A 17,850-nucleotide genomic window follows, 5' to 3' on the forward strand; every position below is an offset into this window, starting at 1 on the left:
CCTTATCTGTGCTAGCCTTTGGGATGGAGGAGGGACGCTTGAAATATTTGCAGCTGCATGAGGGAGATAAATATTTAGAAAGATACATTTTACAGAACAATGGTTATACTCTTTCACAGTGAAAAGCACTATTCACCTTACATAGCACATGTGATTTCCCTACAAGGTCGCATTTTTCATCTTAATAGTGCCTGCTTGCAGCTCTTGGGTTACAGATCTCAGACACAGGTCCAGGCATCAGGATTCAGCTTGCATGCGGCCATGGTAAGCCACTGTCTCAGTGATTTACCCCTCCCCCCCCCAACGCATGGCTAATACCACGCTAGCTCCCTGCTAATCAACAACCTTCCCCCTCCCCCCCCACCCACTGCTTGTCCGGTAGCTTGGGGAAGATCGCCTCGCCGGTGACCAAACAGAAAAGATCATCGGCATTTCACTCCTCCCCTCCCCCCGCTTCGCTACGTGCAGGAAAGTGTTTTTTTTAAGCTGCTGCATTCCACGAACCCAGTAGAAAAATGGCCACCCCCCTTACTTAAATTCCTGATTTCTAACCAGGTTATCCTGAACGATATCACTTTGCTGAGGATAACAGAACAAGATAAAGAGCGCATGCTTCTTGAATGCCAGCAGTCACCGGGACCATACGCCGCTATGCTTTGCCACGCAATGATACCTGATTACTTGCTACATGCATGGCATGGTAAAGTGTCCTACCATGGTGGGCGGAACAAGGATGCTTTGCCCAGAAACCTTCTGCAAAGGCTTCTGGAGTACCTACAGGAGCGCTTCATCGAGATGTCCCTGGAGGATTTCCTCTCAATCCCCGGACATGTTAACAAACTTTTCTAAGTAACTATACTGTCTGCGAATGCGTCCCAAGTCCTCAGGGCAAATCAATAATTAAAAAAGGCTTGCTTAAAAAACACTGTTTGCTATTTGCAAAGGTACACTCACCAGAGCTCCCTTCCATGGCGTCATTCTCTGGAATAGTTGCTTGTGAGGGCTGGGAGCAGGGTAATTCCGTCAGGGTGATAAAAAGCTCCTGGCTGCTGGGGGTCACGGAGTGCTGTGTGCTCTCTGCGAGGTCTTCCTCTTCTTCTTCCTCTTCATCTTCCCCGTCTGACATGGCAGAGATTACAACCCCCACCTCGGAATCCACGGTCAGGGGTGGGGTACTTGTGGCGCAGCCCCCTAAAATTGCATGCAGGTCATCATAGAAGCGGCATGTTTTTCGACCTGCCCCGGACCTTCCGTTTGCTTCTTTGGTTTTCTGGTGGTAGGCTTGTCTGAGCTCCTTAACTTTCACTCTGCACTGCACGGAGTCCCTGCTGTGGCCTTTATCCGTCATAGACTTAGAAATTCTTTCAAATACTTTTTCATTTCGTCTTTTGGAACGCAGTTCTGTTAGCACTGAATCCTCTCCCCATATAGCGATCAGATCCATTACCTCCCGAGCGGTCCATGCTGGGGCTCTTTTTCGATTCTCAGGAGACTGCATTGTTAACTGTGCTGATGAGCTGTGCGTGGTCACCTGTGATGATGAGCTCTCCACGCTGTCGAAGCAGGAAATGAATTTCAAAAGTTCGCGGGGCTTTTCCTGTCTACCTGGCCAGTGCATCCGAGTTGAGAATGCTGTCCAGAGCGGTCAGTGGTGCACTGTGGGATAGCTCCCGGAGGCCAATACCGTCGATTGCGGCCACACTAACCCTATTCCGATATGTTAATACCGATATTAGCGCTACTCCTCTCGTCGGGCAGGAGTACAGAAACCGATTTAAAGAGCCATTAAAATCGATATAAGGTGCCTCCTAGTGTGGACGGTTGTGGCGTTAAATCAGTTTTAGGCTCCTAAAACCGATTTAAATGCCTAGTGTAGACCAGGCCTCTGATCTATGTATCAGCTGATAAGATGGTCTGAATTTGAAGGGAAATCCCTTTAATGAAAACCACAATGCACCCTCCCACATATATCCTCTTTCCTTTTGTGTAAGCCTTTCTCACTTAAAACAATTTAAAAATAACAAAAAAAAACTCTACTAAACTGGCCTTTGAACTGATTTGGTGAACCAGTTCTGTGTCTGTCATATTTCAAGATATCAGTCTGAAGCAGAAGTGGACAGGTTGGCATTTCAGAAACCCAAATGTAATACAGTTGATCCAGTCCATGTGTGTGGATATAGATTATATTGATATAGATATCTGGAGAGACAATTGCTATTGGTTAGCTGCAACCATTTGGGAGTACTTCCCCCTTTTTGAATAGTCTTGAATCAATGCATGCTGGAGATTTCCATTCTCTGCTTGGAAGGGACATTTATATTTCTAGTATTTGTGCAGTGTTCTTTAGGGTTTGTTTGGTTTTGTTAAAGGTCTTAGCCAAGCAAAAAAAATCCCATCTGTATGGTGCTTTTTTATTAAAAGATAAAAAGCTGGAGTTCCTAGGAGTTAGCTTTAAGTCAGTCCATAGCAATCTAAGGTATTCATTGGCTGGGGACTTCCTCTGTTTATTTCAAATACCCCTTTATCATTTTTGTTGAAAGAGCTGTGTTCTCTAAAGTGCTGCCAATTGGAAAAAGAATCAGATAATGAAGACTGATGCTACACTGATGACAGCCCTTCAGTTCCTCAATAGGATTTCTCCAAAATCAAAAGACTGTTTTATTGTCACATTTGTTGGGTTTTTTACAAGTAAATTAAAAAATCTTTTTCAGGTCACATAACAAAAATTAAACCTTACAAACATGCCAAGAGAAGGATTGAGCAAATGCAAATATCAAGTGGGGTATTGGAGGAAATTTTGTAACTAACTCAAAATGAAATTGTTTATGATGGGTGTTGAGCATATGTGCTTTACAAAGATTACATTATTGCCTGTGTACATCTATGCGGTGTTTCTATAGATTGCAAGAGAATTGAAGTCAGTCTGATTACATCATTGTATAAATGTTGCTTTTAGGTTTTTAATTTGTCAATTGTTTCTGCAACTATTTGAAATCTAATCTCTTCCCAACAGAGGCCTTGGTTCAGAAAAGTACTAAAGCATGTGGTTTAAATTTCATAGAAATCAATAGAATTTGGGTATGTGCTTAAGTGCTTTGCTGAATAGGAACGTACTCTAGCACGTGCTTAAAGTTAAGCACGTGGCTGCATTACTGAATTGGAGCCACAGTTTACTTGACCATAAAGAGATCCAAAAGTGCTCTTTGAACTGATGACCAACTACACAGACCACATTAGCCTTCTCAGAAAAGCAGCCACCTGGAGTGAAATATAGTCGCTGTCAGTGCACAGCAACAGGGAATGCCAGCTAATTTTTATTTTAAAACTTAGAAGCAGTGTGAGCTAGTGGACAGCATAGGGCTGAAACTCAGGAGACACGAGTTCTGTTTCTGCTCTGCCACTGGCCTGCTGGATCACCTTGGGAAGTCACCTCAATTCTGTGCCTCGGTTTCCCTATCTGTAAATGGGAATAATGATACTGACTTGCTCTGTAAAGCAGTTTGAGACCTATGGATGCTAAATTTCAAACAGTGAGGTAGTATTACTATTTACATAAGTTAGGAAGTTATTTGGCTTTCGGCTTAATGGAGGAGAGTGGTTGGCACCTTATGCTCCATAGGGAGTGAATAAGAAGGAAGTTATTAGATTTTATGGCACTGCAAGTTTATTGGGGATTTTAGGGATGCAAAAATCTAGCTACTGAAGTTGGAACAAGGCTTGGACACTGGGATTAGTGATGCGAAAAGGCCTATGGGCTCTTGAATATCTAGTAGTCAGAATCCTCTGTAAATCCTTGTTGCTTTCCTTGCCTTAGTATCAATCTTAATTAAATTGTGGCCACCAAAATAGCTTAAACTTCTCTTCAAAAGTGGCCTCTCCACCAATACAACATCCCCTTACCCAATGCTGGGGCATTCAGCCAGTACAGAGTAAGGGCTCTGGGCAGGGATTTCCTCCTCTTGTATGTTTGTACAGCACCTAGCACTATTGAGCCCTGATCACTACGGGTGTCTCCACCTGCTACTGCAATACAAGTACATATTTAATGGGAAAAGTATCTCCCTATTCAATCACCAAAACCACTTTCTAGATCATTTGTCTTCTCATAACTAAACTTGTCTAGCTTGTGAAAGCTGATGGGATCAGAACGCAAGATGCTCCGTATCTTTTTTTTTAAAGGGGGATAAGAGCAGTATTCCTGCATTGTGCATTGGAGTCTCTTTGATACCTTTTAGATTTTGAACAAATTTGTTCATCATAGTGAAAGCCAAATAAATAAAATATATTGAGAGATTTGTACTGGAACTAAAGTACTAAATTTATAGAGGAAAAGCGTGGCAAATAACGACAACTTTGTCACACTACATGAAAGAGAGGAAATTAAGCTTTGCATTTTTACCTGATTTTTAAACAGACTGAACTTCACTTCTTTAGTCTAGGGATCATTAAAAGGAGATATTCAGACTCCACCTGGGAGCCCTATTGGTTGAATGAAACACATCCTTGAAGTCCTTGAATTTCTGTCAGGAGAGCCATTGAGTTTGAAATGCTATAACTTGATTATTCCTTTTCTGGACTCTTCCCACAAATGCCTAAATTTTCAAAGAGTTACCCAGGTTTTATCCACACACTGACTTTCATGTGAGTTGTGTGGCTAAATCCCATGCAATTCTGAAAATTTAAGGGCTGATGCTTCTTGCAAGAAAGATGGCTGTTTTTATTCCACTTGACAGAGTATGTGACTGAACAAACACTATCATTTGTGGAAAAATGAAAATCTCTTAGGAATCTATTGCTCTTTGCAGCACTTTTCATCTGAGGCTCTTAGAGCTGTATTAGGATGGAAGAAACCTCACAATACCTGCACAAATTACATAAATGTGTATTATCTCCATTTTACAGAGAAACTGAGACACAAACTCAAGATGAGCTACCAAGGTTTATACAGCAAGTGAATGGTAGTCAGGGAGAGAACACTGAAGTCCTGACTCCCAGCATCATGCTCCAACTAGTTAGTCATGCTCCCTGGACAGCGAACAGTTTAATACCTAGATATAATCCCTTGATGGAGTTCAGGTGATGACATAAACCACACAAAATCTGAGCAAAATTCTCATGGAAAGAGAAGATCCTGCTTTACATCAATAATATCACTAAAGATCTGTATTTCAGGAAGTTGTTACCATGAAAAACACTCATAAAATGTGTGAAAACGCAAAGGAAACTTGCACAGCATTTTAATGAAAATGACCTGTGTGTATCTGAGTTATGTCCAACTTCACCAAATGCACAATTGGTGGGGTTAAAAAAAAGTAAGTTTAAATATCACATTTAAAAATGTCTTTCTGTACTAACAAATCTCTGATCAACCAAACGTCATTAAAGACATGAGAGAGAAGGGGGCCTTTGTACATAATTTTGAATTAAACTCTATTTCCTTAGTTAAAAAGAAATCCTAAGACTTAGGGCATATGTAAATAAACCTGGTGATCTCTGAATTGTACAATAGGCTATGCATACATGTTTCAGGATTCTGGTGGAGACCACCTTCAGCTGTGATTTTGTTCCTACCTCGATAACATAAATTCCATTAGGGAATGTCTGGCTTTATAGCAGTTACATTTGTAGTATCTCTGCTAGGTACACTAGTGCTCCCAGGCTCCATTCCTGCAAACCCTCATGCACTCACTTAAATTTACCCATGTGATTAGCCCAATTGACTTCAATCCAGCTATTCTTGGGAGCAAAGTTCAGCATCTGTGTTTGCAGGACTTAGGCTATGAATTGCTACTCTGTGTCTAGCTTTCTATCTCGCTTTTGAACAATAGCTTGACCTACCCTGAACTTATCTGCAGGAGAAATTCCTCTGGATTTAATACATTTTAGGTTGTGTAGTTTACCTATCAAGAAACTAAAAAAAAATGACTGCTATTTTTATAGGGATTATGAAAACACAATTTCTTGCTACTGGCTCTTTAGAAGTAGTTAAATAAAAAATAATCCTCATTGTAGAGCTGTGCAAATGTTCTTTCTAGAATGAGTAGGCTCTATACAAAATTAGTGAAAGTATCTAAGGCACAAACATACTAACTGTGAATGTGTAGATGTATCTTGTATGATCATCTAGTGGTTAGAGCTGAATGTCAAAAAGGCTCCTTAAAGTAAATAGAAAGATGACCTTTCAAATAAGAGCTAGATTGGTCCGTAACCTGAGAAACGTGTCACAGTGCTCACTGTTCATCCAAATATCTGAATGTGAATCCTTCCCATGTCATATTTGCCCTAAGTGGCATGTATTGTTAAATAAGGTTCACTCTTTAGTTTGTTGCACGAGGGAGAGCAGTATATAAATTTGCCTTTCCACTTTTCTGCATTTTTTTCTATATGTGTAAGTCTAGCACTTTACAGTTTGGGCATTTTCTCCAGCTCAAGTATGTCACAGATTGGAATTCTCAGTGTTAAGTTTATTTCTGTTCTTGCTTTAAAATGGCATTAACAAACAATTGATTATCGGTTATAAACTGCAAAAACACCATCTGGTACTTGAAATTAGCTAAATTGAAGTAGAAAAAAAAATTCCCATCTGAAGAATGTTTGCCAGTGGCTTAAAATGCTATTGTCAAGAAATTCCTCATGCTCATAACTTTTATTAAGTAGCTATGAAAACTTGGCACATTTCACATATTCCATATGTGATCTAGATCATCTTCAAGTCTGGGAATTATCCGATCACACTTGAGTGGATTTCCGCTGATGTTCCCCAGTTATAAAGTGTTAGAAACTACAGCCCATATACAGTCTTAAAATGTTCCCACCTACCGATATTTGCCAATAGGAGAGGTAAGTCATTACTAGACTCAGAGGGTTTTGATTGGTTACTCTGGGGCCCTTTACCACTCCAGCAGTGTAAAGGACCTTAGAGTAAGCAGAAGCAGCATGCTGTGAATCTCCAGCCAGTGGAGAGCTGGCTGGGGGAGGGACTGGACACTAGTCCTGCCCTCAGCATAGAGAACAGATTGGGAGCTTGGTCTGAGTGCATTGCACTACTGCCATTTGCTGCTTCGCCAGAGTCATAGGTTGCTTCCACTTGCACTGTGTGCTGGGCAGCGATCCTGCATGGCTGAGAAAACGGAGAACAAAAATGGCTTAAGAATATCTTCACTCCCATCCTCCATTTCTTTGCTGGAGGAATTTAGAAACAGGCCCAACATCTCCCAGGTTCCCTTGATCTCCCGACTGCATCTGCATGAAAGAAAGGTCACTACTGGACTAAGAAACCTGATGATCATTGAATGTCAATTTGAATGGGAGACTTTGGGAGAGGCCTTGTAATAAGAAATCTCTCCATTCTAGATGTAATGGTCAGGTCACTCTTCTCCCCTCCCACTTTTTAGCTAGCTCCTGTTGCCAGCTGCCTGTAACCTGAGCCCTCTCAGCTATAATATAGCTTTCAATCACTACCAGTGGGGCTCATGCTTCAAGATCAAAACTGCAACTCACTGTGACCAATAATCTGAGGTTAAACTTCCATGGTAGAGGAAATAGTTTTCCTCTTGAAACTTAAGTTAATGCCTAATGGAATGCATTAGGACACTTCCAGCAGGAACCTAGCCACTCTCCTTAGTACATCTTGACTCTTTCAGCAAAAGACAAAGGAATTCACACGGTTAAGGAAGTAATTTCCTAAAGTTCAGGATTTGCAATTTGCATTCCATAATCTCTTGGTCATTTAGCAGTAGATAATTTGTCATGGTTTGTTTTAGCTGTTGTGATATTGATATTTATTATGCAAATTGTATTTCCTACATCTTATTGTTCTGCATCCCATGAATACTTAAATTATTATAAACCTTTACACTTAATATGGGTTGTCCTTCAATTTGTTGCTTGAGCAGCAGTGGGTCATAATGTACAATATCTTATGGAAGGAAATAAAATAAGTAATTAAAAAGAGACAAACAAGAGAGTCTGGTACCTAATCATACTGAGGCAAATTGAGTTTATATGCAGTGTCTTTCAGACCAGATTTGTTTACCAGCATGAAAGTCCTTCTGGAGATGAACAATATACGGTGTCCTAGACTAAGATAAGTGCCTCCCTCCTAATCAAAGGATAAATCTGGTTTAGCCACATAGTTGTAATGACCCTAGCAAGCTTAACATTGTGTGCATCTTGTGAAACAGGGCAATTGTTGTGCAGGGAGCAATATTTTACTTCCAATTTGTAAAATCTGTAATGCAAAAAGACGTTACTCTTCCAACAGAAGTGAGAAGAGCACAGATCTAACGGAGGAGAAAGGGGGTTGTTTTGCTCAGAGGCTAGTTGTGGATATAAATGCTCCCAGTTTGGAGGAGTTGGAGTGTGGGAAGTCCTGTGTTTGCACAGATAATGCTTGTCTGAATCCATGCTAGAAGCAATTCAATCGGAAAAGGTAGTTCTTTCTAAACCTACAGTGTGATGCAACATTGCCCTGAGCAGTTTTAAGTTTAGACTCTGCAGAAGGTGACAGAATGGTAAAGCTAAAGTGACAACTCCTTTGCTGTAGCATTGCTTCGAATAACCTAATTAAGAATGTTGGAAATATTTGGCATCCCCTTTCCGGTAAGGCATGCTTAGTTCCATAATAAGGAATAATGAGAGAGGGACATTAAGTTCTTCTTTCCAACGGAAGAGACACCTACTAGTCGATAGCCAAGATGATGCATTGCACAAAATGTATTAAGGCACAGCGTAGCAGTCTGGAGGAGCAATTCTCTGGAGCTAGTCTCTTTTGAAGAGGGAGAAAGGGCTGTTCAATTCAGACAATTAAGACCTGTAAAAAATCATTGCACAGATGGAAAATCTAAACAAAGGTAAGTTACCAGCTCCTTGACACCATCTTCCATTTACTGTCAACCCAGAAAAACAAGGCAATGGGGTGGGGAGATGGTGTCTGCCCAGAGGTGACCGCACCCCTCATGCCTAGAAGAGCCAAGGAGATAACTCTGTTCTATACAGTGTGTAATGCTCTGATGTCAAATGTGCAGAAATTAAAAAGAACTGTGGATGCATGGCACCCCCTTGGGAGGCCCTTCCTCATGCCCATAAACTGACTCCTGCCTTTGTCTGACACCTTACATTGGCCAAAGTGAGTGGAAAGGTGCTAGGTTACTTTAGCTTAGAGTCTGTTCAGGGAGCAGTTGGATGGAGGGATGAGATGTGGGGGTGGAAGAAAAGTTTGATTGAATGGAAACATAGAACAGTCCAAGGAATTACGCAAATGGAGTTATCTGAACTAAACAGCTATTAATTTAGGAACTTTGAGGGCTCCTGATGGGGTGGTAGGATCATTACAAGAACAAACCAACCTGCTAAGGTTGGAAATGCACCTATGTGGACCATCAATACTTGTTTTGGTTGGTGTACTGAAGTGGGACTATGTTGCCACCCATCTTGTGTGTTTCTTTAGTGGGGAATCAAACACCTATTAACTTGGAGAATTTACCAGCATCCACCTCATGGTCTCAATTGCATCATCTTACTCCTGGCTGCCTTTGTTTTGATCATAAAATACATTCAGGGGGAGAGAGAAAGATGACAGTAATGACTGCACTGAGCAACTCCTAAATTGTGAACCTAAGGTTACTACTACTGCCTCCTCCATAGTCAGTTTCCTACTCTGCCTTTTTTTACTACCCCTTTACTGTGTTTGCCTTCTTTCTAATGAGTCCAGATTAGCCAACCAGAACAATTCTGTGTAACACTACTGTGACCAGGGGTCCATCTAAACCTGATGCCTGAGCAGCTTGATTTCAGTGGAAGCTCACAAGGTCCCAGAGTGGTTAACTGCATGTTGTAACCTTTGACTATTCCTACTGTTGCTTGTAGTCCCCAGGCTTTCCCTGTGTCTCAACTGACTGCAATCAATATCTGGGTGACACTTCAATGTGGTATTCTGGGGCAGGTCACGTCTTTTTTTTTTCCCCAGACTGCCTCTCACCAGAGGCCAGAAGGTTTGTCTTAGTACAGCCACTTCACCTCAAAACAATCAAACTCCAAGACAACTGAGCTGAAAGACAAAATCAAGAAGGGAAAATCATAGTAGGTATGTTGTGCAGACCCTTCTGATTTATTCTGAAATTCACCAAGAGTTGAGCAGCTTGGGTTAGTTCTCTCAAAATGGCCTTAAATGTCTAGAGGGTGTGTTCTGACTCCTGGAAAGCACTGCCAGTGGAGGCTAGATCTTTGGCTTCATGTGTTGTGTTGCTCTCTTCCCCATGGGTTTCAACTTGACTAGTGAATATATTAAAACTACAATGGCCTGTCTCTTAATCCTGTGAGTAACGCATGCTAGTTAGTGGGTTGAAAATGCACCTTTCTTCTCCAGTGAAGACCAAGCCTCTTTCCTCCCCCATCAGATCCAAATCCTTTATAATTTGTGTCCCTTCACTGGTACTGGAGAGTGTGGGAGAGCTCATGATCACCTTGCTGTCCTGGTAGTGTTTATGAGTAATGTATAATCAGGTGCACCAGCCTGGTAAAGAGTGAGAGTGTTTGCCCACTGTTCAGTAGCTGGCCTCCCTGCTATGGGCTAACATCTCCTGTCTAGCTATGAAGGTATTTCCCAATAGCCTATCTGAAAAATCCAGCATTGCAAATTCTCTTCAGATCTTTCCTACCCCTTAGTAAGCCTAAAGGGTCAAGATGACAGGATCTTGGTTTGCATGTCAGTTGTCCTTGGCTAGAAATGTTAAGAGTCGAGCTCAATCTGTCTTTAAAGCAGCAGGATTTACATTTTTGTATAGTTTCCCCTTACTATTATTTCTTACAATTGATTCTTAACATGAATTCTACACTCTCAACTATGAATCATGGACAGATTAATCAGTCATAGCCGTATGCTATGTCTGATTTTTTTTTCTTAGCAACTGAATTGCCGACATTAGAGACAGAAGGTGCATTTTCTTATCTTGAGCTATGCTTTTTCCTCCTTTCTGTGTCCCTCCTCCCTTCTTACTTTGCCTTAAACAATAGGATCCAATTTCAAAGGTGGAACCAGAGAGCTTCTGCCTAAATCGCTTTTTTTACCCTAATGGAAGCATTTGATACCATTTAAGACAGGTAACAAAGGGTTTTTCTTTTTAAAAGACCCTATACAACCAGAGGCACTAAGAAATTTGTTTAAAAACATCCACTTATTTGTTTTTTTAGGGGGGAGATTTTTAAATATTTTTCTTGTGTACTTAAAAAGGATTTGTTCAGTTCATAAAACAAAAACAAATCCCCAGCAACCACACCCTGAATGTAAATGTTGTGACAGTAAATTGTAACATCCTAAAAGCCCTATTGGATAATCCATGCAATTCACTGCTAAATTCCACTCTCCATAGTGAGGGATAGTACACTGAACAAAGGCAAGGAATTGAGTGTTTAGTTGTTATAAAGGACTTAGCCACTGCCAAAGATGCCACTGTGGCTTGTTGCTAATGCTATTGCAGCCTATTCGGTCCATAGTCAGTAATGCCTGATGCTGAATTCAAGAGATGTAAAAGAATTGTGGGGCTTGTGGTTAGCACAGAATCCATGTGTCCTCCCTTCCTATGTCCCATTTACCAATAGGCTTGTGTAAACACAGTGTTGCACCAGTTTAACTAAGGCTTTGCCTACATGGGGAAGCTGCTTCATTGTAACCTAAGGTGTGAATTTAAAACAATAAATTACACTGGTATAATTAGAGCTGTGCAAGTACCAGATCTTTTGGTTCACTGGCAGTTCATAAGTTTTGGGTTGAACAAAACATTTTGTTTTGACAGTCTAAATGGTCCATTTTGATCTTAACAGCTTAACTTTTTTGATAAAAGGAAAAGAATTTTTAACACTAATTTCAAAGGAAAAAAATGGTTTAAGCTACAGCCAAAATCCAAATATACTATGTTTTTAACATTTTGGTGTAGCTAAATCTGCATTTTGCCTGAAGATTTTTGCCTTTAGGTATAATCCTGTTTAGACAGTCTTATTGCAGTTTGTGGCTTTTTTCAGTGTTTACATTGAGTGGGGGAAGGGAGTTAAACTAAGCTGAAAAAAGCCACTTTCACTTTGAAATGTATCCATAGACCATTATAATCAATTATAGTTAAACCACTATAATTGATATACTTCCCTGGGTAGCTAAAGCTTAAAGTGGGTAGGTTTTTAATAAAGATTTTAGGTAAATTAGCAAAACTTTCTGAGAATAGTTTGAGTGACTTTAACACTAGCTTGTAGTGGGTTACCTTACATTTACTTTGCACCTCTACACGTAGCAACTTCTCTAACCAGTTTTAAATCAATCTAAGTGTGTCCACAGTGGGTGTGAGTTGAGGGACCATAATGACCATGGGTTGCTCTGAGGAGGAAGTGTGCTAAGGCTCAATGAGCTGAAGTGTAAAAACATATACCTGTGTGGGCTCTGAAAGTGCCTAGGACTAAGTCCTAGAGCTGTTGCCTGCCTCTGATACTATCCACCTCGTGCTAAAGCCATCACAGCCTCCTTGCTTTACGGAGTGACCCTATACTGCTCTAAAGGCTGCAGCTCTACAGCATGGGGAGGGGAGCGATCCTTGCACAAAGGAGGGGGTAGGTTTAACAGAGGGGCTGCATGGGTGGGGTGGGGGAATGGTTGGGGGGTTAGAGTCATGGGGGGGAGGACGTGAAGATGTGAGGGAAAGGGGGTTAGAGAGGAGGGGGGATGCAGGCAGAGGTGGGCTGCAGGGTTTTTTGGGGGGGCCTGCAGTACAGGGGAGGGTGTAGTGGGGGGGTAGGGAAGCAGGGGGGCTGCCCCAGGTGGATCTGGGGGTGGGGGCTGCACCAGGTGCTGTGTGTGTGTGGGGTAGATGGGGGGCTGCTCCGGGTGGTGGGGGCAGAGGGAGGTGTGTGGCAGCTGCCTCCCTCCCCACCCCGGACCCCTGGCTCAGGCGAGCAGCAGCCTCACCTCTCCCAGCGTCGCTGCGCCCCAGGCCGGCGATGAGACTTTACCCCCGTTCCCTTAGCGCGGGGCGGGGCCAGGGCGGGGCTCATTAGCATCCCGCCAGCGGGCGCCGAGAGGGGCGGGACTCCAGCCCGCCCCGCCCCGCCCCGCCCCGCGGTGACGTCGCGCATCTCATTAGCGGGCGCTCGATCGCTAGGTGCAGGCGGCGCTGGCAGAGCGAAGCAGGTGCCCGGACATGGCGAGTCGGACCGAGCCCAGCGGCTGCTCCGGGCGCGGCGGCGGCGGGGCCCCCGGCATCCTCCCGCTGCCGCCGCTGCTGCTGCTGCTCGCCGCCGCCGCGCTCGTCCCCAGAGGTAGGGGGGGGGCTCCGGCCCCATGGCGTCCCGGCGACGGGGTGGGGGGGGAGAGCGCCCTGCTGCACCCCCATACCGCACCCCTAATCCCCCTGCTGCACCCCTAAACCCCTGCTGCACCCCCATACCGCACCCCCATAGCCCCCTGGTGCACCCCCATACCGCACCCCTAAACCCCCTGCTGCACCCCTAAACCCCATAGCCCCCTGCTGCGCCCCCCTAACCCCCTGCTGCACCCCTATACCGCACCCCCATAGCTCCCTGCTGCACCCCATAACCTCATACTACACACCTGTAGCTCCCCGCTGCACCCCGACCCCATACTACACCCCGTAGCTCCGTGCTGCACCCCCCATACCGCACCCCCTGCTCCCCCATAGTGCTCCCTATAGCGCTCCCTTGCATCCCCTATCGCCCCCTCTTTATTCCTGTGCCCCTAGAGCTCCCCTTCTCCACTCCCCCTTGTAGTTTTCCTGCTGGACCCCTGCGGCTTCCCCGCCCCCCAGCTCTCCCCCTGCGCCCCCCAGCAGGGCTCTCTCCCTCCCCGCCCCCCCCATCTGCCCCCTGGCAGGGCCACTCTCGGGGCTGGCTGCAGCTCCCCTCTGCCTGGCTTTCCAAAGCAGAAGTTGCTCCCCCGTGACTTGGCTCCGGCTCCGGCTTCTGCTTCTTCCCCCCCACCCCAGGCCCTGACTCATTGCGCTTCTCCCTTCAGCAGCCGTGCTGGGGGGCAGGGGCTTGGGGTGGGGGGCAGGTTTCTTCTCCCCCTTTCCTCTCTTTCGGCCGAGCCGGGAGGCAGCCAGGCAGGCAGCGATTGTATGAATTAAAAACCTCAGCCCCTATCAGTGTTTTGAATCCAGCCAGCCTGCCGCCTCCTGGGCTTGCAGACTCCGGTAGAGCCTCCTGCTTCTCTAAATCTTGCAGGGATGTGGAGATTGGAAGGACTAGTTCGAGTCTTAGCTCCCGTTCCCAGCCCTGCTGTTACAGAGGCTAGCTCCGTGTTTGTAACTAGAAGGGGATTTTATTTCCTTCCCTGTATTGCAAACATTTTTCTCTTCCAGCAGCAGCGGCTGTGAGTGTTGGCAAGATTGGAAATGAAGAGGGCAGTATTTGCTTTCAATAACAAAAGGGAGAGAGACAAATCACTTCACCGTCAGATCACTCTTTGCAATGCTTCAGATAATGCTGTTTGCTGATTTCTTTTCACCCATACCTCCCTAAATAAATACATGTGTGGAATAGATCAGATTGAACATCCCTTGTGCAGAGAACCCATGATGACAGTTACATCAGCAGCAACAAGTAGAAAATAAAAAAAATAAAATTGCCCTATCAGAAAGAATGCAGCTGTATTGTGGCCTGAAGGTTGTTCTTTGGCTGCTATGAAAGTCTTCTAGCATTTCTCTCTCTGATGTTGTGGTTTTACCAGTTATTTTCACAATTATGTAAATAGTATGCAGCTGAGTAAATCCTAATGTGCTAGGTCAAGCCCTTGAGAGGATTATTCCATGCAAAGCATTTTTAAAAAGTGCTCTATTTCCTCCAAGCCATTTATTTTATAGACTAAATGTGTATCGGGTGCATAAAATGAGATTTTTGGTCTCATTTTTCTTCCACTGAAAGCTTTGTGTGAATCGCTAAATCTTTAATTTATGGGTTGGTAGATCAATTGGTTTGGCAAACCTGGATTTGTTCGAGGTTCCTTCTTTGTGATGTCCAAGTTTTGATGATCTTAATAAAATATTCCTGAAAGAGCATCCTTGGACTACTGCATTGTGAAAGACCCTGTGTCATTAAAACCTGGGTGCACGTGAGGATCTGAAACTGGTGAACAACAGAGGAAACAGTACATTGGCTGCTGACGAGACTGTTGGGCACAGATATTTCCTTTAGACCAAAAATGAGAGAGACATAGGGTTGCTTATGGAGAGTAAAGTAATGGGCTACATCTGAGTGTTCAGCCTGCTTGTTGAGTGAGTGGTGGAAATAGTAACTGCTTTATTTATAAATATTTTGCTATATGAAATTGCTGTTCTTAAAAGGGGATATATAGTGACTAGTAAAGAAGGAATTGTGGGCTCGACAGTGCGTGTCAGTGACATGAAAATTCTGTTACTGGTTACCATGGAAGCAGCTTCTTGCTCTTGTGTATTTTATGGGTCTGACTGGCTATCAAGTAGTGTTCACATTTAAAAGTAATTGGTTTCTGTGTGTGTTCTATAATTCTTTGTTCGTAGAATTGTTGTAATTGAAAGTGCTAAATAAGTCTGGGCCATATGCTGCAAAGGCAGGCATCTGTCAGTGTAGCCTGAGAGAGGACACCCCGATGATGAATTGGGAAGCCAGAAAGTCTGTAGTGAAGAGTCGAAAACCTGTTGGTATCGAAGTAGAACTTACGTGCTTCCATTTTCTTTTCTGTTGTGGCTAATAGGAGCCTTGTTAAAATGAGTACTTCAATGTAACATAATCTGTCTTTCATTCAGACTAGATGCTTTTCCCATGGCGATTGTTTTGGATTAAATGGATGTTAATTTAATTCAGCCAAAATGGGATTGCCCAAGCCTTTCTGGCTCTTTAAAATTGCTCCTGCTTTACAGGGAAGCTGCATGATTTAACTTCAAGCTATAATTGGAATCTCAGCTGACAGTTTTGTGGGTGATTTGGGGCAACTTCCGCAGTACTCTGCCACAGTGTTTTTGCAGAGGCTTGACAAGCTTCTATTCTGGGCTACGTATTCTACCAAATGCTGCCTAGCTATTGTTGCGTTTCTTCTGCATTGAACTGAATAGCCACAGGAGGGACTTGCACTTGCGTCTGGCTTTGATAAAATATCCCTCATTAATGCCACTTTATATTTACAGTGTGTCACTGGAGACGCACAAGGCTTCATTCACTGACTTGTGTGACAAGAGGAGCTAGCGTTATTTGACTGGGACATTTTGGAGGAACAAGAGAGTCATTGAGTGATCTTTTGAATTTAACTAATACGAAAGGGGGAGGTGGAGAATAAAAGAGCAGGCAGTTCTTTCCAACAAAGAGCTTTATTCATATGTATGTTGTACATGTTTTCCCCAGTGGCCCTCTTGGTCAGGCAGTGGGGGAAGAAAACTGGTGTCACTTTCAGTTCATTATTCTGACTTGACATACCTTCTTTGAGCGAGGAATGCTCTCCAGAGCAAGGCCGCCATCCCGTGCCGCCTGCGTACCAGTTAGGTCAATGGCAGTTACTTTATGAATGTGCCATTTTAAAACACATTGTTTTGGAGGAAGTGCTAATTTGAGTTCCAGTCCCTCCTCTTAGCTCAGCTGTTCCATTGATGGAAGTGCCTGCTTGTTGAGGGATGAGGGGGGGTGGGAAAGGAAGGGAATGTGCCATTGGCTGATTTTTTAAAAAGGGTAGGGAAACAGAGATGTCACTTTGGCATGACTCTCAGTGGGCAGAGGCCAACACTCAATATGTTCAAACGCTCAGGTATTTATGCAATTACTGCATGGTGTTCATGGTTTTTAAGACGTTTTGCTGCCAGATGGATTTTTGTCCTTTTCAAAAATGACACTGTAAAATGGGCTCTGGTTTTATGGGGTCATGGAGTTCTCTTGCGCTCCTGCTCATACCTGTTAGATTTTAGTTTCACGCATAGTGAATTGTTCAGTCGTTGGAGCTGGAGAATTGGATCACTAAACAATACTCGAGCTAAAATAAAAATGCTTTCATAATGTGGCCATGAATACACAGTTGCTCATCCCCTCTTTATGTATCTCAAACCCTTAATGCCTCATCTCCTGCTTAGAATCACCATTTAAAAAAAAACTTTTTTATTAAACGGAAGGCTCGTACCGCGCTACTACATGGCAAACCGGGTAAATGGAGCCCAGCTAATAGACATAACAATCTGAATTAAAATATTGCAGCATTAGGAGCAATTGAAAAGAAATGAAAATGAGGGATCTGAATGCTGCAGTTCTTCAGTTAAAAGGGATGTGACTGACCTGTACATTGGGCATTACTCACTGACAGACTGGAGAGCACCATACAGCGGTAACTGTTGCAGAACGGATAATTTGCTACTTGGAGCCTGGTGGTCATTAATCTCCACTACAAGTCTGATTATCCGAGGCAAGGGGTAAAGCACTAGACACTCTCCATTGGCTGAATTTATGTCAAGTTTTCTTAAAACCCCAGGAATGTTTTCCTCACTTCTCCCTCCTCCCCCTAGCACCTTTAAACGCAGTTAATATGCAATAATGAAGTTTAAGTACGTCCGGGAAAGAAAATCCATGCCATGGTAGTAAATACTTGTTTGGTAATAATTGCATAGCTTTGCGTGCCTGTCTGTCTCCTAACTCTAGGGTTAAATAGGTCCTTTCTGCAGTGCTTGGCTAGGTACAATACGGTGATATTGCTGTATCTGACTGTCTTGGTTGAATCCTATAATTGGGGTGTGCTTTGGAGCATGTTGTAATGGCTGTGCTGAATGAGTCAAGCACGGTAATTGGTATAGGGCTAGGCAGTGTTAAAACTTGGTATAAAATAGTCTAATGCCATGATGAATC

The 17,850-nt window shown here is 43.5% G+C and overlaps 1 protein-coding gene across 5 annotated transcripts in view; it reads left to right on the top strand.

Annotated features, from left to right (window-relative positions):
- The first annotated feature begins 13,146 nt into the window (after positions 1-13,146).
- The window catches only part of CADM1 (cell adhesion molecule 1), a 288,701-nt gene continuing 283,997 nt past the window's right edge, over positions 13,147-17,850 (top strand). For all 5 annotated transcript variants that reach the window (XM_044997064.1, XM_044997065.1, XM_044997067.1 and 2 more), the window contains exon 1: positions 13,147-13,299. In XM_044997064.1, coding sequence (XP_044852999.1) covers positions 13,182-13,299 — 118 coding nt within the window. In that variant the 5' untranslated portion in view covers positions 13,147-13,181. The remainder of the gene's footprint in view (positions 13,300-17,850) is intronic.

This window comes from Mauremys mutica, chromosome 22, assembly GCF_020497125.1.
Source record: "Mauremys mutica isolate MM-2020 ecotype Southern chromosome 22, ASM2049712v1, whole genome shotgun sequence".
Classification (NCBI taxonomy): domain Eukaryota; kingdom Metazoa; phylum Chordata; order Testudines; family Geoemydidae; genus Mauremys; species Mauremys mutica.